The 23887-nt window shown below is 42.1% G+C and overlaps 1 protein-coding gene across 1 annotated transcript in view; it reads right to left on the bottom strand.

The window, feature by feature from the left end:
- Positions 1-23887, bottom strand: part of sema4c (sema domain, immunoglobulin domain (Ig), transmembrane domain (TM) and short cytoplasmic domain, (semaphorin) 4C) — a 111665-nt gene that overhangs the window by 14489 nt on the left and 73289 nt on the right. The window contains exons 5-11 of the mRNA XM_084947562.1: positions 12992-13054; positions 10114-10212; positions 9671-9767; positions 9042-9161; positions 7326-7477; positions 3461-3636; positions 311-455 (exon numbers count right to left, since the gene is read on the bottom strand). Coding sequence (XP_084803688.1) covers positions 311-455; positions 3461-3636; positions 7326-7477; positions 9042-9161; positions 9671-9767; positions 10114-10212; positions 12992-13054 — 852 coding nt within the window. The remainder of the gene's footprint in view (positions 1-310; positions 456-3460; positions 3637-7325; positions 7478-9041; positions 9162-9670; positions 9768-10113; positions 10213-12991; positions 13055-23887) is intronic.

The following is a 23887-nucleotide window of genomic DNA, read 5'->3' as shown; positions in this document are numbered from 1 at the left end:
CTTAGCTGCAGCTGACACAGGTTGGCACGGTTAGCTGGCTTACAAACCAGTGCCCTCCCTCCACCCCTTCCTCTTCTTCAGTTTTGCTTTGCACTGGCTCTCACCTCCGCCTGCTAACACCCCTTCCTCTCCTTCCTTTCCTGTGGAGCTGGATCATTATGTCCTTGGCCTCCAAGCTACGCCACATCACCCATTTTCTCTTCTTGTTTTCCCTCCCTCCTTAACTATCCCATAGGGACTATTTTCCTGCTCTGTGAAGCTGTCTACAACTTGATCAAAAATTTAAACATTGACATGGGCAGTTTCTTACCGATCCCGGCCGCGGTGTGGGGACAGAACCCGTGTAGCGTCCCCACCTCTGGGACGCCTCTCTGTACTCCTTGTAGGACCCTTTGAACACCTCCTTCACGTTACTTATCTGGTACTGACACACAGCTGACACGTCCACGTCACCCCTGGAACATGGCAGCAACATGGGGGAATCGGTGATGTGTGGCAGTAATAATCGAGACAAATTACCTGTCGTACAAGTCAGCGAGACACACTCAACAGGATGTGAACATGTACGTTTAAAAATAGCAGAATCCAAAAATAACAGGCAGTGAAGCGTGCTGCTTTTAAACGACCCTCCCGGTAATCACAATGTAGTAAATAGATATTAAATGTATGGTCTAAAACTGATTTGTTGACACATCTCCACTGTTTCCATGGTGAGGCACAAATTGATGCACATGTACGAGGGTTCCTTCATACGCCAGTGAAATCCATCAATTAGTGCCGTGACTCAGGAAATGCATTTCATTTAATGGTGAGGTCGGGGGTTCGGGAGCTCTTCAAAAAATTTTTTTTTCCCCAACACATTTTCAGACATCCAAGTGGGACTCAAATTGGGTATTGACGTCTGACACAGACACATTAACTTTTACTTGATATCTCACGAATATCTTTAATTTCCATGCTCATTCACCGGAATGAAACTACCCCCTCCACCCGTTTTTTAATTCCACTCTCAAACTGAGGCACTGACAGACAGGCATATAACTGTGAGCAATCTAAGGAGCTTGGAAAGAAAAGCGTCTGGACTTCTTTAAGTTTCCTTGAAGACGTTTCACCTCTCATCCGAGAAGCTTCTTCAGTTCTAAACAAATTTAAGCCCTGTGGGAGTGTCCCCAAAAGGGTCCTGCACCCCCTATTGATCCTCTACCTAATCACATGATCCAAGGTGTGAAAACGGCTACACTAATCCGGATAAATTTGAAAACAGCGTTTTCGTTTAAAAACGCTCCACACTATTGTTTTCAAGCGTTTCCGACCAGTTGTTCATCCACACTGAAACCATCGAAAACGCTACGTTCCTGTATTACGCATGAGTGAAATGTAAGACAATTCAACCTGTGTCATTTCTGTCTGCTGTTTATTTACTTTCCGGCTCTTTGGATCGGCCAGACAATGAGGAGTTGTTGCTGCGAGTAACACAAAAGTACAAAGTTGCAAAAGTGCTATCTGGAGCATGTACAAACTGATATTAATCTTTAATAGGGCTGTCAAAATTGAGAGCAAACAAAACAACTGCTGTATAATGCCCTCCGCTGTCTTTGTTTAAGTGGTCACATGACTGCATCATATGACTAGAATACATCATCGTTTTCAAAAAGGCTCCGGGTGTCGAGGTCCACACTGCGACGCGAAAACGGCGTTTTCAAATGTATCCGCTGTGGAGAGGTTTTTCAAAACGCTGCGTTTTCTTTGACCAAAAACGCCGTCTCAGTGTGGACGGAAGGCCAAAACGGAGAGAAAAACATGTTTCCAAACGAAAACGTATTAGTGTGGACATGGCCACAATCAAAGGTTTTGGGTGAACCCGCTGTGAAACCTGGCCCCACCCTATGATGTGATTTACTGAGGTCAAATGACCCAGGGTGCAAGTGGGCGTTAAGGCGCCAGAGAAGGGATCTCAAAACTGGATTATAGATGGCAGACAGTTGGTGTTGTAAGCCCCGCCCTCTGTTCAAAGATGGTCGTTCACAGTGGACATAGATGGCTTCTTTCACTCCTCTTTCAAACCATCTGTCGTCTCTGTCCAAAATGTGAACATCAGCATCCTCGAAAGAGTGACCTTTGACCTTTAGATGCAGAGCAAGTTTGAGCAAGTCAGAAAAGTAGCAAAGTCCGACTTTACAACTATTGCTATTTAGCTTTAAACGCTCTCTCCTTTTTTTCTTTGTAATGTGTGTTTTGTTTTCTGAAAGGCCGAGTTCATGAAGTCATATGATGTGATGTCCTCTTCCATTTCAGAACAGTGCTCCTCCTGTTAATGTGTGACAGAGCTGCGGGTTTATAAGGTCAACGTCACAACCAAAGGACAGCGCCGATGTCTTAGCGAGTTAAAACGCAGCCCTATTCAGTCACATTATGGCTTGAGCTCCCGAGTCATCATTTACATAATGTCCAATTATCTTAATGTTATCTCTATCAAAGCCAGGGGGCTTTAAGGAAACCCCAGCAAGTCACACACAGAAAGACCGAGGGGATTAGGCTCTTTTTTTTCTTTTCAAGCAGCAGAAGGAACTCCGAGCAAGAAACAAAGCTGGAAGTTCAAAGCCGGTTCAGTTTGCGATATGATATCTTACTGAAGAGCACAAAAGACTCACATCAAAGGGCGCTGCCTGGAGACAGAGAACATTTCCAACTTTCCTTTCTGAGGACAACCTTCCGCCCTCGCTCCAGTTTCTTTGTTGATTAGTAGCTCATTAACACGCTGCCGTGATGCCCAACAAACAGCCGTCTTTACTCCGCTAATAATGCTGGAGTAACTTCTCACAACTGAATCATGACTGTCAACACCCTTTTAATTAACAGTTTGTAGTTTAATTATTGCGCTCAAAATGACTTTATTTTCATCCCACTGTGTTTGAAATGAACAGCAGCGAGTGGACAACAGCACGGTGTGTGTTCTGATTTACTCAGGGTGGATTTCTGCTCCTATAAAATAAAGCAGTTGCTAAAACAAGATATATAAATACTTTGATTGGACCGATCACTTTGGAGTCATGCATGATTTTAAAGACCTTTGTCTTGCCGTGAAAATGAATGCTCGACAAGCTGATGTAATATGTTTGGAGAATGCACCCACCATCGTTCAAAGCTAAATTAAAACCACGAGACGTTTAATCTCTAATAAAAGCAGTAAAACATTTTCAGGGACACTCAACTGGTATTCTCTCAAAATAACTCACATTAATGTCAGCTAAAGGCCTCATTACGCAGGAAATACCTAATCACGCAAAGTACATAATTAGAGCCATCCTGTCAGAGTGACCATTGGTTTGAGTAAGAGGCTGACAGGTTGGCAGATGACAGCTGATAGCATATGTGGCAATTAACTTACATCTATTTGGGTTTTAGTCTGAAACAAAGTGATGTCTGCGGTCTCTTTTGCACCGCTGTCGTTCCGACTTACCACTGAGCGTGGAAGATGCCGTAGAAGGTGGTCCCCCGCCAGTCCTGCCCCGGCAGGGTGAAGACGGCTCTCAGGTTGTTGAAATAGACGTGACGCTCTGGGAGGGAGCACTCCAGCCGGGCTTTCTGGAAGGTGGTCCACTTCTTCTGCAGGGTCCTGGTTCCACCCAGATCGCCCTGAGAGAGAGCACAAATCAAATCTTATTTATGACTAACGATTATTATTTTAGGATTTTTTTAATGCTTATTTTTTTAACCCACTGTTTGCATTCAGTAACACTTTAATATAAACATAAATATGACTTAATACGAATAACAGCAAGGTTTGGGACCAGTGGACGGATTTCATATTCGTTTTCTGAAGCAAGGAACATTTAATCTCGTTTTGAGATGACTAAGCACTGCAGTTACTTTGTGACAGCATGCTTGCTTTGCCTAGTTCAGATCCAGCTGATGTGATGTGAAAACTTCAGTGCACATACACCGACAATGGCATTTCTTTTCTTAATAGAAATTCAAAGATTCTCTGAAAATGATCAAATTAAAAGACCCGATCTGACCTGATCCGATGAAAGAGAGTACTTTATTTTTAATCGTTTTAAAACATGTTCAGAGAGGATTTTTCAGTTTCCACTTGATATTTAATCAAGTAGCTGATTAAAACCAAAGAGTTTTTTTTTTAACTGTTTGAAATAAAAAAAAAATATATTCTTGAATTTTAGTTTTAAATACTAAACTTTACTTCTTTACTTTAGTATAGTACTCTCTGTATGTACGCACGTTCTCTGATGGCTCCAGCAGCTTATCAAGAAATGACTCCTATTGATTGTTATTAAGCGATTGTACATGATAGTTAATAACAAGTCTGCAGAAGCAGGATGTACTGTGGAAATACTGTGGGATGATTACTGTGTCTATTTAACGATCTTAACAGAGGATACCAACACAGCAGCCCTCTGCTTTCTTATCCGGGTAAAAGCCCCACAGTCACATGCTGAATGTAGAAGTATCGCCATGGTTACCAAATGGTGCCCACTGTTACACACACAACACTGAATACGTTTTAGTTCTTAGACACACCAAAACTCAAGGATCTACCGTGACAAAGTATTGTGTGGCTGGCCTCTCTCTCTCCTTCCTGTTAGGCTGCCACGAATTCTGCATTTCATTGGCCTCGCCTTCACCCCACAAAAGCCAAATATCATCCGAGTAAATACACTGTAATTACTCTGAATATACATACGAAATTTTTTTCGCATCAGTTGGCTGACTGAGCTTCTGTCATGTTGAAAAAAGGATCTGAAAGAGCTTTTATAGCCTGAGATGTTCAGGTCTACCCGAGAAAATTGAAGATAAAGGCACTAACAATATTAACTTTTACAATAAAAATGGAATCTATATTGACAAGCGGTCTATTTCTGTATTGCTCTGTGGGCGCAAAAGAGACGCATTTGCCTCATTCCTCTCATTTTTATTGTCCTCAGTGATTGCAGATGTGAAAAAAAGAAAAAAGAAAACACAAAAATGCTCATTTTATAGCAATGAGACATAGATATTGTGCTCCTGCTGTAATAGGGGTATAAGCAGAATGTGCTGAATTATTCATTGCTGTAGTACACATCATGTAACAGCATCTGTTTCTAATTTCATTCAGAGAGCTTTATTGTTCATCCTCGCAGACATTAAAGGGCGCTTCCCATAAACAAGAGCATATATTCAACACTAAATTACATACATCTCCATCGACTATAAGCAATCTGTCTCCAGCTTTTATAGTTTGCCCGGTTTAAAAGATGCTAAGATTACGTGGCAGCATAAGTAAGTGTAACGTGACACTCTACTTCTGTAACGATAACTGAACGTCTCAACTCTCGCCGACTCGCCTCATAGCAGAAATCACCTCTGTCTGTGTCTGGCCATAATCACTGTGGTGTATCAAACCTAATCAGTTGTCCTAATGAGGCCATTCATTAAGCAAATGAATGCATTAATTACCAAATACATCTATGTCAGTGCAACTGTCTCTGTGTAGCACATTGTTAGTAAACTGGCAGTGAGCTGAAGTTCTGTTGCTCTTGTTACAAAAACACGCAACAGCTGGCTTTGTGCAGACGTTGTGGGTTTTTTCAGTATTTTTATAGCAGAACATGTTTATATGATCATGAAAACTTCAAATGCACATAAACAGAGCAATGCTGTTTAATTCAAACTTGTATGCCGGTTGCTTGGGAGGTTTGGCATTGACTAAATGTGCTCTTGATGCTTGAGCTGGAGGTTTTATGATTGCTACTGAGCTTTTAAGCCTCTAAAGAAAAAGTTCATTTAAGTAAACAGATGTGGTTCCCACGTTATCGCTCTACCCATTTGTGTGCGCTCAGTTTTGTGTTGTGAAAGCAGTTCTAGAAGATAAACAGATATGTGAACAAACTGCAAAATCTGGGCACTTGTGATCTTCATACAGCATCCACTCTGGTTTTTAGTCACTACAAAGGCAAAGCTCTGACTCACTTCTTCTTTTATAATGTTTAGGTCTTGTGATGCAGACACAGCGCCATCGGGATGAAAGCATATAAAAAAACAGGCAGCCAAATACTTATTCTCCAGATACTCTATTAGTTATACCTTGGTAGTACTTGGTTGGAGCCCCTTCTGCACTCAGAACTGCCCTAACTCTTCAACGACAAGATACTGGAAACATTCTTTGTTGACACGACAGCATCACACAGTTGCTGCAAAGTTTTCGGCTGCACATCCATGATGAGAATCTCCACCACATCCCAAAGGTGCTCTGTTGGAGGCCATTTGAGGCCATTTGAATTTTGAGACACTGTGGTCATAAAGGGATGGACACGCTCAGACCACCCGGTCTCGCTGCAGCAACCACGCCATGCTTAGAGTTACCTAAATCATCCTTCTTCTCCATTCTGATGCTCAAATTGAACTTCAGCAGGTCGTCTCGGCCATGCCAACATGCCTGAATGCGCTGAATTGCTCCAATGTGACTAGCTGACTAGATAATTGTCATTAATGAGCAGTTGCACATATATACCCGAGAAAGTGGTCTATCTGAGTCACTAATTCTGTGACACTGTGACAAGAAATTCTTCATTATCAAAGCAAAGACAAGCGCTAATTAGCTAATGTTAGCAATATATCTAACACTGATCCATGCGCTGTTACCTTCAGGCTCATTGTAGTTTGTGAGTATAGTCCTTGGTAAAGGGAACTAATGACAAAATCAATGTGAACAGGTCTTATTACATAAATTTAATCATAATTAATTATCAGTTTAAATGCTGCACCAATGACAACATGAGCTGCTGTGGAGTCATTGATGAGATTTGACCACTACTCTTTATTTGACAAGGTTGGGTTAAGGGTATTGTGGAGGTATAAATTTTTCATCACTGCTTTGCTAGGAGGAGTGGCGAGTTGCTAATGCATCTGAGTGAACAACCACTTTCCAATTTGTACCTATAATGAAAACTCTGCATAGTCGATATATTTACTCTATATGCTGTTTATCATTTCAATCAATTCTGTTGGTTGCTTCCTTATATGGGCGCCTCCAGCTGAAGCCTGTAACTGTTAGCAAGTGCTGCCTCACATTATTAAGTGCTCAGAAACAGCTGCCAAAACAGCTGGAGAAAATGGAAAACAGCTGATTTCCAGTCAAGTGTGCATGAAACTACAATTCTGCAGTCAAATCCGTCCCTGTGCACTTACAGATTGATTACTGTTTGAATGAGTTTGTGTTTTTCCCAATTAATAAACGCCCACAGGTGCCAGGTTAAGGCGCTACTAGGAGACTCTTAATTGAATCTGTTCTGGGATCAGTTTTGATTATCCGCTGCGTCAGGCATTACCTTGCAGACGCGAGCCACCCTGGCCACGTTGGGCTCGGTGTCGCAATCCAGCTCCATGGCTCGCTCGGTAAAGAAGAAGTAGATCTTGTCGTCGTCGCCCTCTTTACTGCCGCTGCTCTCCCTCACCAGGGCTGAGCCCACAAAGTCAGGCTCTGCACATGCAACACACACAATCAGAATCAGATATTTACATGGAAACACGGAGACAGCCTCGCCCTGCAGGACTGAATCACAACAAAAACAGGTGTAAGCACAAAAGCTTGACACCTCTATTTCATTCCCTGACACCCTTTCTCACCTCTTTGTCTATTTTCTGTCATTGCTCTTCTTCTTCTCAGCCATTTTTACTCTCTGTGTCTCTACCTTTTTGTTAATGGTCCATTTTCTGTGCGCGGCTGTGTGTGTGTTTGCGTGCATGCGTGCCTGTGCGTTTTTACTTTCTTTAAACACCGTCTGTTTCTCAGATTGTACTCCTCATTAGGTTCTGAATGTGCAACGGCAGATACAGACAGTTTTGGACTCGAGCTGCTGGAGGCTTTAAATTCTACAATTTTTATGCAAACGTGTATTTTTTTTAAATTGCAAGGACACTGTGGTTCCCCAGATGGACTGGTGTTTTCAGTATTAAAGCCTCTGAAGCCACCTTTTAAATCATCACAGTACACTACAACTCTCAGCTGAAACCCAGGCCAATTAAATGCTTTTAGGCTGGTCAGAATTGCTTAAATTAAGATGAGGCTTGCTTCCTTGCAGGTCTGCTTTTTAATAAAAGCTCTGTATTAGCATGAATAATGAATGGACATATCAGTCCAAAGCCCTGCCTCAGCTGTATGTTCCTCTTCCCTCTCTCCCTCCTCCGTTCCCCTCATCAGTCCCTCAATCTTTTCATCAGCAATCCTCATATCTGTCTTTCCATCACATATTTTTTCCTGCTGTGATTTCATCCTCTCCTCTCTTCTTCAATTCTGTCCAAGTGCCTGGCTCCACTCCCCTCACTCAGCCCCCCCTCAAGAGATAACGTCCTTCGCTGCAGCCCAGGCGCGGTCTTCATTTCCTGCAACTCAGTTCTCTTTCTCTTGTTCTTTTGCATGTTTCCTGCTCTTTTTTTTTTTTTTTTAATGAAACTCTGTTAAAAGGAAGTGAATGTTATCTCCCTCTATTGTGATTTTTAAAAAATGGAATACAAGTTTAATTTGTCAGTAATGTTGTAACTTGGGGGAAAAAGACTGAATATTATAGTTTAATTCAAACAAAAGTATGCATGACTTGACATTTTTCTTCATCTTTCTTCTGAACACAGCAGCTGGGATTGATTCACACAGGGTGAAAAGCGGGTTTCTTACACATATATAAATAACTACCTACAAGACTAACAGACTAACAGTGTGCAGAAACCTGTTGTGTAGTTCATCTTTATTGTGTTTTATATTTGGCCTCATTTGTTCCACATTTTTATTTACAGCCTTAATTTACAGATTATGGTTTGACTTTTAACAGAAAATTTAATATTTTCTGGTATATTAGAATTTATTTAGAATTTGCTAAATATCTGAAGCATCGTTCAGCAGCCGGATCCATGTGAGAATCTCCCAGGACAAAAGACTTTTGCTCCTGCTATTCTCTTTTTCGTCCCACCCTGTCTTTCCTCTTCAGCTGTGGGCTCATAATTTCTTTCTTCTTTGCCTTATGTGTTGATTAAAAAAAAGAAAATCTTACCATTGAGCCAAGCAGGCAAGTATTCGCTCTTCATGCTGTAATGCTGTTGGCCCAGGTTTCTCAGAATGACTGGCTCTGTACCCAGGAAGTTGTTGAGTGTTGCCGAGTACAGCTCCTTATCTGTACCAACAAAATGCAAGCTTTAGTTTCATTCTTTTTTAGTGACTATTGTACCGGCTTACAATGGGAGAGGGTCAGTGGTTCAGCTGGGAAACACAAATGCAGGACGGTGAATGGGCGCCTGTAGGTTCACTGAAGCTGTCCGCAGTGAAGGGAATGCAGCGTGCAAGTTAAACTGGACTTTTGGACTCTCAGAGCAACAGTATGGCGAGAAAACAGATGGGAAATTCTGCATGAGCAGTTTGTCGAGATTTGATGGACATTTAATGCTTCTTTTAGAGCTGTAAAAACTACGGGGCTGTTCCCTTCAGTATACAAACTGCTGAGATGGAACAACAGAAGCTGACTGTGTGTTTTTGTTGATAATAGAAGTCAATGAATTTCCACCTAGGGATTTGTCTTGCTTTTTGGGATAAAGTGATTCTTTAACAATCCTAAATCTGTTCAGGAAGATCCAAAGACTTTTACTACTATTACTCATACATGAATATATACATGGCTATACTTACCCACTATAAGGCCAGTGTGCCCCTTGGCGGGATCATACGGGCATTTTCCCTTCCCATCTTCCAGGGCTGCAGCGTTGAGGGTAAAAGAATCTGCATTCTGCAAACGTGCAAAGATTCACACGCACATAATGAGGATCATCAGTACGTATTGACCTACATTGCACAGCTGCAAGGACTGTCTGTCCGTTGCAAGGACCAGATCTTCACAGCTCACCATGTTGTCTTGTTGCATCAATGTCACACGATATGCGTGCACGTGTACGCGCACGGGCCTTCACACGTTGGGCTAACCTTTGCCTGAGATGCTTATTTTCCATTGCATTTATTTTTATTTTGTCACACAGTGGTCTTTGCCTCAGGTCAGGTGGCAGAAATCTCAAGTAGACACCTGTCAGCACAGGCTCGCTGTGACTTGCTATCTAGGGAGCTACACGTGTACTTACCACGTAAGTGCATTTGGGCTGGAAGGCGTAGGTGCCGCAGGTGTAGAGGAGCGTGTGGTTGTAGCTCTGGAGGAAACGGATGTAGTTGAAACACTCGGTCTGTGAGAGAGTGACGAGGAGTTATTTGAAAGGCAATCAGAGCAGTTTTATCCTCGGCTAAGGGGAGAAACCTATTCCACCACAAAGACTTTCAGAATACTTAACACATCCTCTGAGATTTAGCTTTACTCCAAAGCTTTGCTGTGAATTCTTCTGGATCCTCACCAAACTTGAAAATGCTTCCAGATAAGATTCATGTATTAAGAAGGTGCAAAATCGGCCTACATTTACTTTGATGATTTACTTTGATATCAGTCAATATAAACGTGACAGTCCAGTGCCCAATTTAGGATACACTCAAGGTGGTGAAACAACAGAATCATTAAAGTAAATGAGAAAGATGCCGATACATTTAAAAAAGATGTGTCTAAATATCAGAATCATTCATGGGAAGTGCCCGTTATTGTCTGCACTGTGACGAAGAATAAAGCTCTTTGAATGGAAATGGAAACAGACGCTCACACATGAGTCATTCTACTGTAGTAAATAAATCAGTACACCAAGTTTATCTTGCCCTCAAACGAGCTTCAAAACAATATCTCTGTCTCGAGGCAGTAATATGAGCAATGTGATGTTTTTAAATTTAGGTTTTCAGCTCAATGCGGTCGCTGATGTAGCATGAGATGTGTCTGGCAGATAGTCCTCCATCAAACTACAATGCTACATAAAAAGAAAACCAATTAAATGTAACAACGGGCATTTTTAAATGCCATATGGTGATTCCTACGTAGTAAGTAAATTAACACATGAAAGCACTGAGATATTTTTTGCTCCTAAAGTAGATCAGCAGAATAAAAGATGAAGAACAAAATGAATGTTTACAACTCTCCCCATCACAGCCCAGCATACTATAGAAAGAGGAGTTTTCAATCTTCAGAAGGTAAAGTTTGAGTATGCATTAGGTTCTAATGAATATTTAAAATCGCTTGAGTCTTTTTAAATCTCCAGTTGCACTAATTTCTAAGCATATAAAAATATCTTTCTTTTTTTTTTACTTCAGTTGGAGGCCGTTTTAGTTAAAGAAGTGCTACTGCTGCTGCTATTGCACTCCAGTGAACTATTACGCCCTTACTCCTTTAAATCCCATCAAAAGTTACGACTGATCAAGAGAAGCTTTAGCTTTATTTCAAAAAGCGCTGTGTGCTTCTATAAAATATTTAACATGACTTCTTGCAGATCATGCTTCCTAAGCAGTGAGAGGTTTTTGCTGAGACTAAAGTGCAGAGCTAGCAGGGACCAATTTACACAGTTTACAAATGTACCATAACTGGTGGTGAGAACTGGAGGATGCTGAATTTTAGTATTATTACAGTGCTGAATATAATTGTAACAAAATTTTAAAAACCAAAAGACCTATTGAGGTTTGTTTGGGATTACTGCATTACATCTTTTATATGTCATATCAAGAAAAAATGCATGTATTAAAAATAGCTTTTTGTTAAGAAATAGGTAAGAAGACAACGCTATCATGGAAAACCTTGGGGACTGAAGAAGTAAATAAAAAAAAAAAGTAAAAACCCCAAACTGCAGTTCCTTTAGTGGCCACTTGGAAGTTTCTCCATAGCTCCAAGGTTGCCCAGTTTTATAACAGATGGAAAAATACTTACAATCTGTCAGTTTGGTACAAAAATTGATGCACTTTTTAAGTAATTCCTTCTGCATAACAACTGTACATAGTATTGTTTTTTAATACACCTTTTTAAGTTGTATAAAAGCCTTAAATGTTTACATTTTAAGGTGTCTGGACAGTTTTACAAACAGGTGGATGCTGACAAAGGTGGCTGCACCCTTCAGCATGACCTTCCTACATTTTTAATTAAAATGATCTGCCTGTGCTCCAGTTGTGGTGAATGGAAAATCTAGTATTTTTTGTGTGCTAGGCTATTAGGCACTAGCTGGGATCTGCGCAGTCCAATTATAGAGTTGATGAATTTACCTTGCTAGCACTCCACCCTCTTGAAAACAACAACAACAAGAACAACAAAAATTGCTTTACAGTGGTTTGCAGTCTGTCTGTCTTCATCAATATAAAGGTATGGCCAGCCAGAGGTGAGCTTAGCTTGTCATATTTATAGCCTGGAAACAACCTGTTAGCTCCTCTACAGCTAGCTAGCCAACACGCTAGCTGTTTGTTGCCTACTTAATTCATATGAAATAAACCACAGACATGTTATATACTGGGTTGTTTAGTAACATAAGAAATAACCCATGTAAAATCACAGTTACACAATAGTAGATAGCATCATGTCAGCTGTTTCCCTCCACTTCCTCTGTTAGTGCTAGGCCAAGCTAAACAGCTGCTGTTTACATGTACTGTAACTTTCCCACACAGATACAGGATTACTGTTAATCTTTTTATTCAACCCTTGACAAAAAACAAAATGTGTTTTATTTACTTGTGTTTGTTATAACATAATTGTAAAATGGGTTATATAAAAGCAGGTTGCCTTGCAGTGCAACCAATTTTTCATAACATTCCATCATTGTTGGAGAAAGACTTCAGTATCTCTTTTGTTGCTTAACGTAAAACACACACACTGAACCACTTTAAAAGTTGCTGACCTTGTCTGGAAGATGCACTTTCACTGTGTGCTAATGTAATGACTGGAAGCTTTCCAGTCTGAAATCCCAGACCGGTTTGATAAACTGTAATTGAGTGAGTAGAGGAGTGAGTAATATTTTCATGCTCTTAGAAATGATTGTCTTAGAAACTACTGCTGTGCTGCCCTTGAGCAAGGCAGGTAACCCCAACAGCCATGTCAACTGAGTTCTACATTACCTGGTTGTTTTTGCCCTTGGCAACACATTCCCTCTTCTTGTCCTGCGGAGCTGGCCAGTCAATCTGGAGAAAGGAAAGAAACAGATGGAATGATGTTATTTGCCTTTTGCCCACAAGTAATATAGCTGTAAGTGTGCTGTCTATCTGTATGTAATATACTGTGTACATACTGCATGCTGTAAATAGGGAAAGAAATTGCCTCATTTGTCTCTAATAAGGTGCACACCGAGACATAGTACCGCAAAAAACAGTCCTTTCCTTTTTTGCCATTTTGTCTAACTCAGCCACTGGGCTCTGTATTCTTAACCACTAGCTGCAGTAACTATAGCAACAACCACTATCTCACAAAAGCAGTATATTTGACAAATACAGTATAGTTCAAAATGTAAAAATCTCAAAGATGATCTCTACCAAGAACTAATGAGAGTAGATGGACATGGATGCTAAGAAAGGCCTAGTTCAGAAAGATGTATTACACTAGTTCTGAGCTAAAGATACAGTAAAGTTAATTAAAACAATCCACCAACTGAGCTGCCCAGGCGGTGCAGAGAAAAGCCACGGGGTTCTTTCCCTGGCAGTCGTGTTTCTGCCCGATCAAACACGCGATTTGTGTTAGGTAGGAAGCCGTGAGGTCCTTACTGCGAAACAATTCACTGATGATTGTAGCATTGTTTAAAGGATCAAAGACAGACTGAAAACAGTTCAAATTTAATGCACTTGTACAAAGTACCTGTCTAGCTGTGGGCTTTTATCCTCCAAAAGGTAAATTTTTTGGTAAAAATGTAGGGGGAAGCAAATAAAAAAAGGAAACATCCACATTCTTTCACACTTTATACGTCCATATTTACTGTTTAACAAATAAATGTCGGTAATTATTTACAGTAGCTACTTTTTTGAAACTGTAACACGTGGCTGAACTTTGCTTTGTGGACACAAATCCAGAGTATGAACTCTGTTTACTAAGAGGTTTCCACACCATTAAAAATAATTATACCAGTCATTACAGGCAGAGAGCAGCAGCATATTCAAAATTAAACTGATTTACTCGACTGGATTTGAACCAACAGCAGTCAAACTGGGTTTTTGCCATATAACACACGCATAGATAGACTGCTGTTTAAAAATGAGATACAAGTTAAAGCAATAGTGGCTTTTAATGGTAAAAAAGTATGTTTCTTTATTGGTTTCAAAAATGTACTTTGGTGTTGGTAGCCCTTATTGAATATTCTGTGTTCACTAGGCACATGATAGAGCTCCAGTGGTCAAGGTTTAATAAGTGAATAATCATCAAGATCAGTGACTATGAAATATCACCTGTAGGATCTGCAGCTTTAACTAAAGAAAGACCAACTAAAATGAAACAACTCCAGCAGCTTAGTGTTGCTTCCTATCCAGTCCTCATTAGTCACCAGTCATCCCAGGAATTTTTTGCAATTCCCCCAAACACATTAAATATTAGAATAACTATACATTCAGATGGTAGTCCAACTACCCTCAGCACCAATACCTAATGGCTTATAAAGATAAACCCTATCTAAATCACATTAATGCACTGCCTTAATGATGTGCAGCAGCTTTTAAAACCCTGTTCAGAATTGGCATTAACATGCATCTTGGGAGATCTGATCAAAGCGGACAGCTCTAAGCACACCAGTTCACACCTGGCATTAGAATGCATCTCCACATGTGTCTTGAGTGGCCACTTTTGATTGGATTTCATTTCCCCACTCTATATGCAAATAAATGTAGAACTTACATCATTTCAGTCTGCAAAGACCAAATACTCGTGTCCTGCATGGGTCAAATTTTCCAAACCTGTCCTCCCCCGCAACTGCATAGCACATTACTGGAACTGACCTGTTACCTCCATTTAAGATGCGGGCCCACACTGACGTGCTATTATAAGTCCTACAACCTGTGTCGGTGAATATGCACGCGGGCTACACAATCATTCCCTTCAAAGCGTTTTATTTTGCCTTGCACAGCTGGCCGGCAGCCTTATGCAAAATGAATGTCTAATAATATCCTAAAATATGAATTGGTTTATTTAAAACTATGATACAGCTTCAAGAGAGTCATTTAAAAAAATTGGACAACTAAAGATTTGGTTGAATAGCTGCATACAAACGGCGATATTTGGATTTAAGGTCACTTAATAACTGTCATTAACTATAACAGCCTTACTGACTATAACAAAAACATGTAAATCGGTGATGTCCAGCAAAAACATGACCAGCTGTGAACTGAGCGGTGGAAGGATGTGATGTTTCATAATTGAAAATAATAAAAAAAAAAAATCTGGCAGTTGATTTGGGTGCTTTTAATGATCTGTTATCAGTAAAGTCATCTAGATGTTAATGCTGTGGTACAGGCATTATTTCTGCAGAAAACAAAACAGCTTTTGTTCCTATCCTGTGGCCCCTGCTTTTGATTCAATGTCAACAGTTTGAGTTGTGTAGGACCAACCTTCAGTTTGGCCAGGACCAATGTTCCCTCTAAGCTGCGCACGTGCGCAATTGCGCACTGCTGGCACGGTCTCTGTGCACAGAAAATCTGCGTTGCGCACAAAAAAAAATCTAACCTGAATTGAAATTAAAATTAAAACTTTAACAATTCTGTTTTGCAGTGTTAGTCAGTAAGTGACTGGCTGCTCCCGTATGGGATTAGAACGATGCCACCTTATCCCATAGTCCAGCCATGTGCGATTCACATTCGTATATATGCAGCTAATCAACGTTGTTGACAGGCTATGACAGCGTCCTTATGTGCCTACACCGGTGTTTTAGCTAGCAAAGCGGCGTGGCTGATGAGGAGTGAAGCAAAGTTAATGACAACGTGTACAACCATTGGAGATGTGAGCAGGACAGATGAACAATTGATGGAAAAAGTGTGGACTTTATACCAGTTTTGATTTTGTGTTGATAGGCCATGTAAAGTTATGATAAAAATATATGCAATGTTTGGTTTTCTTCCTGAATACTATCGTTGTTTATATCGTTTTATAAGGAAAACGCTCGAAAGCACTCTCCGCCTGTGAGCAAAAACAAAACCAAAAAACCCCACCCTTTCACATTCGTCCATGTCGACCAATCAAAAAATGATATGGCAACGTGGCATCTAGTTGTTAAGAAACAGGGGGAAGTTTTAGGAGTGACGGCGGCGTTTTGAGATGTGAGAGATTTGAGACGTTTAGCGCAAATCTTGTGAAGTGAGTGTGTAGTGTAGTCAATAGTTTTGTTGTGTGTGTCAGAACAATGAGGCGACTGCTGAATGTTACAGGTGTTACAGCAGTGATACATCTCCTGTTGTCAGGACTGCAGGTATCAGGCTGTTGTTCTCCTTTATCTCATAGTGGACAGAAATTATTTTTTGGAGTGGCACAAATAATTTGTGTGGCATCAAATTTAACGCAGAACACCTGATTGTTCTGTAAATAGTTTGAAATGTTTGTTTAAAAGCGCATTGGCTGCATTTAAAAAAAAAAAAATTTTGCAGCTACCAGACCTCATACTCATAATACAAGTCAGAGCTTATATATATATATATATATATATATATATATATATATATATATATATATATATATATATATATATATATATATATATATATATATATATATATATATATATATATATATGTATATATATATATAGCTCAAAAGTTCAAGTTATTTTTACTTCCAATAGTGTTAACATCTCCTCCTTGAATCGCTACCTTATCGTGGTGGAGGGGTTTGTGTGTCCCAGGGATCCCAGGGGCTATGTTGTCTGGGGGCTTTTGCCCCCTGGTAGGGTCTGCCATGGCAAATTGGTCCTGGGTGAGGGACCAGACAAAGAGCAATTCAGAAGACCCTTATGAAAAGAACATCGAGGGAACAGTTTACCCTGCCCGGGATAGGGTTACCGGGGCCCCGCCCTGGAGCCAGGCCCGGGGAGGGTGCCCGAGGGCGAGTGTCTGGTGGCCGGGCCTTAGTTCATGGGGCCCGGCCGGGCACAGCCCGAAGAGGAGACATGGGCCCATCCTCCCGCAAGCCCACCACCCGCAGGAGGCGCCATAGGGGTCGGGTGCATTGTGTGCCGGGTGGCGGCCAGGAGCGGAGGCCCTGGCGGACTGACCCCCGGCTGCCAAGACTGGCAATAGGGACATGGAATGTCACCTCTCTGGTGGGGAATGAGCCTGACTTAGTGCGTGAGGTTGAGAGGTACCGGCTAGATATAGTCGGGCTCACCTCTACGCATGGCTTGGGCTCTGGAACCAGTCTCCTGGAGAGGGGCTGGACTCTGTCTCAGTCTGGAGTTGCCCCTGGTGAGAGGCGGCGGGCTGGGGTGGGTATTCTAATATCCCCTCGGCTTGCTGCCGATCTTGCTTGATCTGAACCCGAGTGGTGCTTTGTTATTGAACTTCTGTGCTAATCACAGTTTGGCCATAACGAACACCCTGTTCGAACATAAGAGTGTTCATAAGTGCACGTGGCACCAGGACGCTCTAGGCCGTAGGTCGATGATCGATTTTGTAATCGTATCACCAGACCTGCGACCATATGTTCTGGACACTCGGGTGAAGAGAGGGGCTGAGCTGTCAACTGATCACCATCTGGTGGTGAGTTGGATCAGGTGGCGGGGGAGGACGCTGGACAGACCTGGTGCACCTAAACGCGTAGTGAGGGTGTGCTGGGAACGTCTAGCAGAGGCCCCAGTCCGCGAGATCTTCAACGCACACCTCCGGCAGAGCTTCAACAGCATTCCGAGGGAGACTGGGGACATTGAGTCCGAATGGACCATGTTCAACGTCTCCATTGCCGAAGCTGCTGCATTGAGCTGCGGCCGCAAGGTGGTTGGTGCCTGCCGTGGTGGTAATCCCCGAACCAAATGGTGGACACCAGAGGTGAAGGGAGCCACCAGGCTGAAGAAGGAGTCCTATCGGGCTTGGTTAGCCTGTGGGACTCCGGAGGCAGCCGACAGGTATCGACAGGCCAAGCGGAATGGGGCTCGGGCAGTGGCTGAAGCAAAAACTCGGGTGTGGGAGGAGTTAGGAGAGGCCATGGAAAAAGACTTTCGGACTGCCTCGAAGAGATTCTGGCAAACCGTCAGGCGTCTCAGGAGGGGAAAGCGGTGCTCTACCTGCACTGTGTATAGTGCTGGCGGAGCGCTGCTGACGTCGACTGAGAAAATTGTCAGGCGGTGGAAGGAATACTTCGAGGACCTCCTTAATCCTACTGACACGTCTTCCGAGGAGGAAGCAGAGTCTGGGGATGAGGGGAATGACCCGCCAATTTCCGGGGGCGAGGTCACTGAGGCAGTTAAACAACTCCTTGGTGGCAGAGCCCCTGGTGTTGATGAGGTCTGCCCCGAGTTCCTGAAGGCTCTGAACGTTGTAGGGCTGTCCTGGTTGACACGCCTCTGCAATGTTGCATGGAGATCAGGGGCAGTACCCGTGGATTGGCAGACCAGGGTGGTGGTCCCCATCTTTAAGAAGGGGGACCGGAGGGTGTGTTCCAACTACAGGGGGATCACACTCCTCAGCCTCCCTGGGAAAGTCTATGCCAGGGTGCTGGAAAGGAGAGTTCCTCCGCTAGTCGAACCTCGGATACAGGAGGAACAATGCGGTTTTCGTCCTGGTCGCGGAACACTGGACCAGCTCTTTATCCTCTCGAGGATACTTGAGGGTGCATGGGAGTTTGCCCAACCAGTCTACATGTGTTTTGTGGACTTGGAGAAGGCGTTCGACCGTGTCCCTCGGGGTGTCCTGTGGGAGGTGTTGCGGGAGTATGGGGTGTCTGGCCCATTGCTACGGGCCATTCGATCCCTATACAACCGTTGCAAGAGCTTGGTTCGCATTGCCGGCAATAAGTCGGACTCGTTCCCGGTGGGTGATGGGCTCCGCCAGGGCTGCCCTTTGTTTCCGGTTCTGTTCATAATTTTTATGGACAGGATTTCTAGGCGCAGCCAAGTGGCGGAGGGCTTTCGCTTTGGTGGCCTCAGAATCTCATCTCTGATTTTTGCGGATGATGTGGTTCTGTTGGCTTCATCGGGTGAGGGCCTCCAGCTCGCACTGGAACGGTTCGCAGCCGGGTGTGAAGCAGCGGGAATGAGGATCAGCACCTCCAAATCTGAGGCCATGGTTCTCAGCCGGAAAAGGGTGGAGTGCCCACTCCGGGTCGGGGATGAGTTCCTGCCCCAAGTGGAGGAGTTCAAGTATCTCGGGGTCTTGTTCGCGAGTGATGGGAGAAGGGAGCCGGAGATCGACAGACGGATTGGGGCTGCAGCTGCAGTAATGCGGACGCTGCACCGGTCCGTCGTGGTGAAGAGGGAGCTGAGTGTAAAAGCGAAGCTCTCAGTTTACCGGTCGATCTACGTCCCTACCCTCACCTATGGCCACGAGCTGTGGGTAGTGACCGAAAGAACGAGATCGCGGATACAAGCGGCAGAAATGAGCTTCCTCCGAAGGGTGGCTGGCCTCTCCCTTAGAGATAGGGTGAGAAGTTCGGCCATCTGGGAGGGGCTCAGAGTAGAGCCGCTGCTGCTCCACATCGAAAGGAGCCAGCTGAGGTGGTTCGGGCATCTGACAAGGATGCCCCCTGGGCGCCTCCTGGGTGAGGTGTTCCAGGCATGTCCCACTGGGAGGAGGCCCCGGGGCAGACCCAGGACACGCTGGAGAGATTATATCTCTCGGCTGGCCTGGGAACGCCTTGGTGTTCCCCCGGATGAGCTGGAGGAGGTGGCTGGGGAGAGGGAGGTCTGGGCCTCTTTGCTTAGGCTGCTGCCCCCGCGACCCGGCCTCGGATAAAGCGGATGAAGATGGATGGATGGATAGTGTTAACATACTGCACAGGTCAATGACTAGATTTTTTTACATTTTCATTGTAAGTGGGCTAAAGCAGTTAGTTAAAAGTAGTCTAACATAAATGTAAATGCTATAATTTGATTATTTTAATAAACCATGTAACTTGGATGGATTAGATGGTGGCGTGACCACAGTGCACACGTCTGATGTCGCTCACAGTGGTCCAAGGGATCACTCAGGGAGTTTGTGTGTTCGCTCAGACACAGAGGGAACATTGGCCAGGACACATTCATGTAGACCAGCTTTCCCCAACCGTACCGGTTCGTGAGTCCTTTGGCGTGAAAGTTGAGGCTCGGGTGTCAAATTTATGGTTTACAGGGTTTTTATCGGTTTTTAGCGTCATCATTTTTATCGTTAACTCAGTTTCCCTGGGTCTTTTCCCGTGTGTTATGAATAAATATTCTATTTTTTTGTACCAGTACTGGTTTTATTTTGTTGTATTTATCCACGACACCTTTAAGGCCGAACATAAACCGGTCCGTGGTGCAAAAAAAAGGTTGGGGATTGCTGATGTACACAGTGCAGAAAGAATTTGGCCACATGCCCTGAATGTGGTCTGAGAGGTGTGGTCTCATTGAATATTGGATGCACTGCTTAGGTTTGTCCATTCTGACTGTATCACATGGGTGCAAAAGACTGGCTAAATGACATGTGGAAGCACCTCATAATGATCTCAAGACATAATTCAAAAATAAAGACTGCTTTCTATTCAATTGAACAACGAGGTTTCCTTTTACATAGCCTTTGAAATTGTGCCAATTCAGTCAAAATCCTGTATGCCGCAATTTCTGGCAGTTTATCATAGATTATTTAATGACAGAGTACCTGCTCAGTTTTACAGTCCAAGACACACGCCATATGAGCAGAGCCTTAGACAAGTTTATCAACTTAAAAAAAAGTTTCTTTAGAAAGATCCTAGAGTTTCTTTTACAGTGTGGTTATAATACGACAAAAAAAAAACCCATTTATTTTGGGAAATAGCACTATTACAGGGCCACTTAGTTTCAGCATTTTGAAATGCTCTGGTAGTTATCGGCCATTACGTCAGCAGAAATAACGCTACCGGTGCTTTGGCCATTAGCAAACCCACGAAAACAGAAGTGGTTCGCAAGTAACAGAAAAATATTGGTTAAACTATTTTGAGCAAAGGCGTGTGGATCTTCAAATGTCACATCATGTAACGTACCAATGGGATCAGTTATTCACAAATTAAGAGCAGTGTAATAAGTTTACTGTGTGGAAGTGGGCTCTAAATTGCCAGAACAAGGTGAACTGGTCCATAAATGGAACTGACTGAAATTCACGAAAGAAAATTATTCAATGAAATAATCCACAGTCATCATGGGGAAAGAAAATAACTAAATAATGCAGAAGAAAGCACTTCAAACACAGATGGGAGCTGCTTGTCTTGAGAAAGTCTAAATGCTGAGAAAAACATCCCTAGAAAATATCCAGGGAAGAAAGACAGACAGCAGCAGAGAAATAAAAGAGAAGCAGTTAAAGCAAAGAAAGGAGGGGGTGAGAGAGTGATGGGCAGATGGTGACAGAGGGGCTGGACTATTCCCTCGTCCCAGTTCAGTTATTTTTCTGACTTGGCTTCTTCCGTCTACATTGCACACTGGGGGATGACAACAGGTGATCTTATCATTACTGTAAGACTCATAACCCTCACTCAAACAGCCTGCGGCTGAGCCAGGGTCTGTCAGTCTGTGTGGGTATGTGTGCGCATCCAATAATTGCTCATTACAGCAGTAAATCAGATAGCAATCCCCAAACCGCTGCAGGCTGCTCACTACACCTTCATTGCATTGCTGTAATTGTATTGATCGCAATATGGACCAATTATTGAGGGAACAAAGCAAACCCAGATTGAGCCTTTGAGGGTTTAGCATCTCTCTGTGTGCAAGTGTTTGCGTGTCAGGTCAAGTCAAGGGTATTTATAGAGCGCTTTAAAGAAACAGGTTTACCCCCAGAGTGCTTTGCAGAAAAACAAGATCCACAAATTAAAACGAGGATGGTAAAAAAAACAAGACTGAATGAGTGCATCATGAACTCTGAGGAACAGGACCAAAGCCTGGGCAAGGATGTGTGCGAGTGCCTGTCTACTCCCACAAATTCACAGTGGATATGTTTGTGCTGATAGAAGTGAAATATTGGAGGCAATAGCTGCACACATTATCATCTTAATATCTGGCAGCTTACTTACAGCATTGCTGTGTGCAAATTTCAAAATAAGACTAGTTGAATAACCTTGCAAAACAACTGTAAATCATGATTACAAAATATTTAGAGCTTTAATTTTATAAACACCATTTTTAAAATTTGCCAAGATGGCTCTTATTTATGACTGTACCAGTCTGAAGATATTTTATTGTATTTTTTAAGGCTTAACTCAGCTGAGGGATCTATAGAGCTAAAATTCTTCTTTTTTTCTAGCTAGCTAGCTTAACTAAAATAACTGCTAGCTAAACACGCATATCACCAGACTTTCAGCCAACATTAAAGCTAACTTTGTCATAAAACCATTTTTATGACAAAGTTACCATTAAGACACTTTTTGTTAACCACCTACTCTGTACAATGTGAAGTGCAATGCTGTAGCATCAATAAACTTTGGTAAGGATAGCTATGCTACCTGATAAGCTAGCATTAGCAAAGCCAGCAAGAGTCTTACAACTTTATAATCTATCATACTTTTATCTGTACAGCATTATGTTCAAGTTCCTGTTTGAATTAGGATCATGCTTTTTAAAAATCTCCTTGTACTTATCTTGTATGCTTATGTTTTAGTATAAATTCGGTCTTTGGCTCTACATAGCCAATGGGATCAGTTATTCACAAATTAAGAGCAGTGTAATAAGTTTACTGTGTGGAAGTGGGCTCTAAATTGCCAGTACAAGGTGAACTGGTCCATAAATGGAAATGACTGATGCTAATACAATGGTGTGCTTTTTCCTGCTCTTTCAAAAAAAAAAAATGTGTTTGCTTAAAAAATACATGTGGGTCAATACTAAGGCAACGCAGTTTCTTTATTGAAATGTTGACACACTGGAAGCACACAGCTCTTAATATATTTTATTATATTCTTGGCCCTTCGAGGATTATTACATTATTACATTTTGAGAATGTATTCATTTGCTTGGTAATTTTTACAATCTAAGCTTCAATGTGGCCTGCAGTGTTAAGAAAAAATACAGGCCAGACTGACAAAAGACCCAACAACTAGTATTACTTAGAGATGGCACAATACCACTTTTTTATGTCCGATACCGATACCGATATCATAAATTTGGATATCTGCCGATACCGATATGAATCCGATATAGTGTGTTTTTTAATCAATAAAACTGTTTTTTTAATATCTTGCTGAATTTTGTATGAGTTCATACTCAAGTTTAAATAAACAACAACACTAAAGCTATTCTGTTATACCTGTATGCAAAAAATACACTGCACCCAAAATATTTCATAGTTCAGCAACACTGATCAATCTAATAAACTTAAACCTGCTCCATCCTTCCTATTCTTGTATTTTAAAGAGTACTTAGCAGAAATATTAAGCAACCTAACTAATAGGGTTCTAAAACTCCCAGCAAAAAAAAATAAAAAAAAATAAAAATAGGGAACCACCCCCCAACCTCCACCTCATGATGCTTAATCGACGTAATCAACTATAATTTGATGCAGTGTGAAAAAAAAATACACAGAAATCAGTTATTTTTCAAGAATAATTAAATAGATTCAACATCTTTCTTCAACAAAATTGCAGACTGCACAGATGGTACCTTCCCAAAGGAAAAAGTAGTATAGCTTACTAGGGTATATTAGACTTAACAGTTACTATATACAGTAATGGACTTCTATACATTTTACATCAGATTAAAAATTTGGGTGTAAGATTCAGATAATTATTTATTAAAAACTAGACATTTTAAATGAGAATAAGAAAGAAAAGTATGTCTTTGTGCCCCCTTTTCCCTGTTCATGCCCTATCGGCCCCCCTGGCTAAACTTTGCTAGATCCGCCCCTGCACAGTTACCAGCTACGTAG

This window comes from Perissodus microlepis, chromosome 12, assembly GCF_051167445.1.
Source record: "Perissodus microlepis isolate ML-2025 ecotype Zambia chromosome 12, ASM5116744v1, whole genome shotgun sequence".
In the NCBI taxonomy this organism is placed as follows: Eukaryota; Metazoa; Chordata; class Actinopteri; order Cichliformes; family Cichlidae; genus Perissodus; species Perissodus microlepis.
This window is presented reverse-complemented; position numbering and strand designations above follow the sequence as displayed.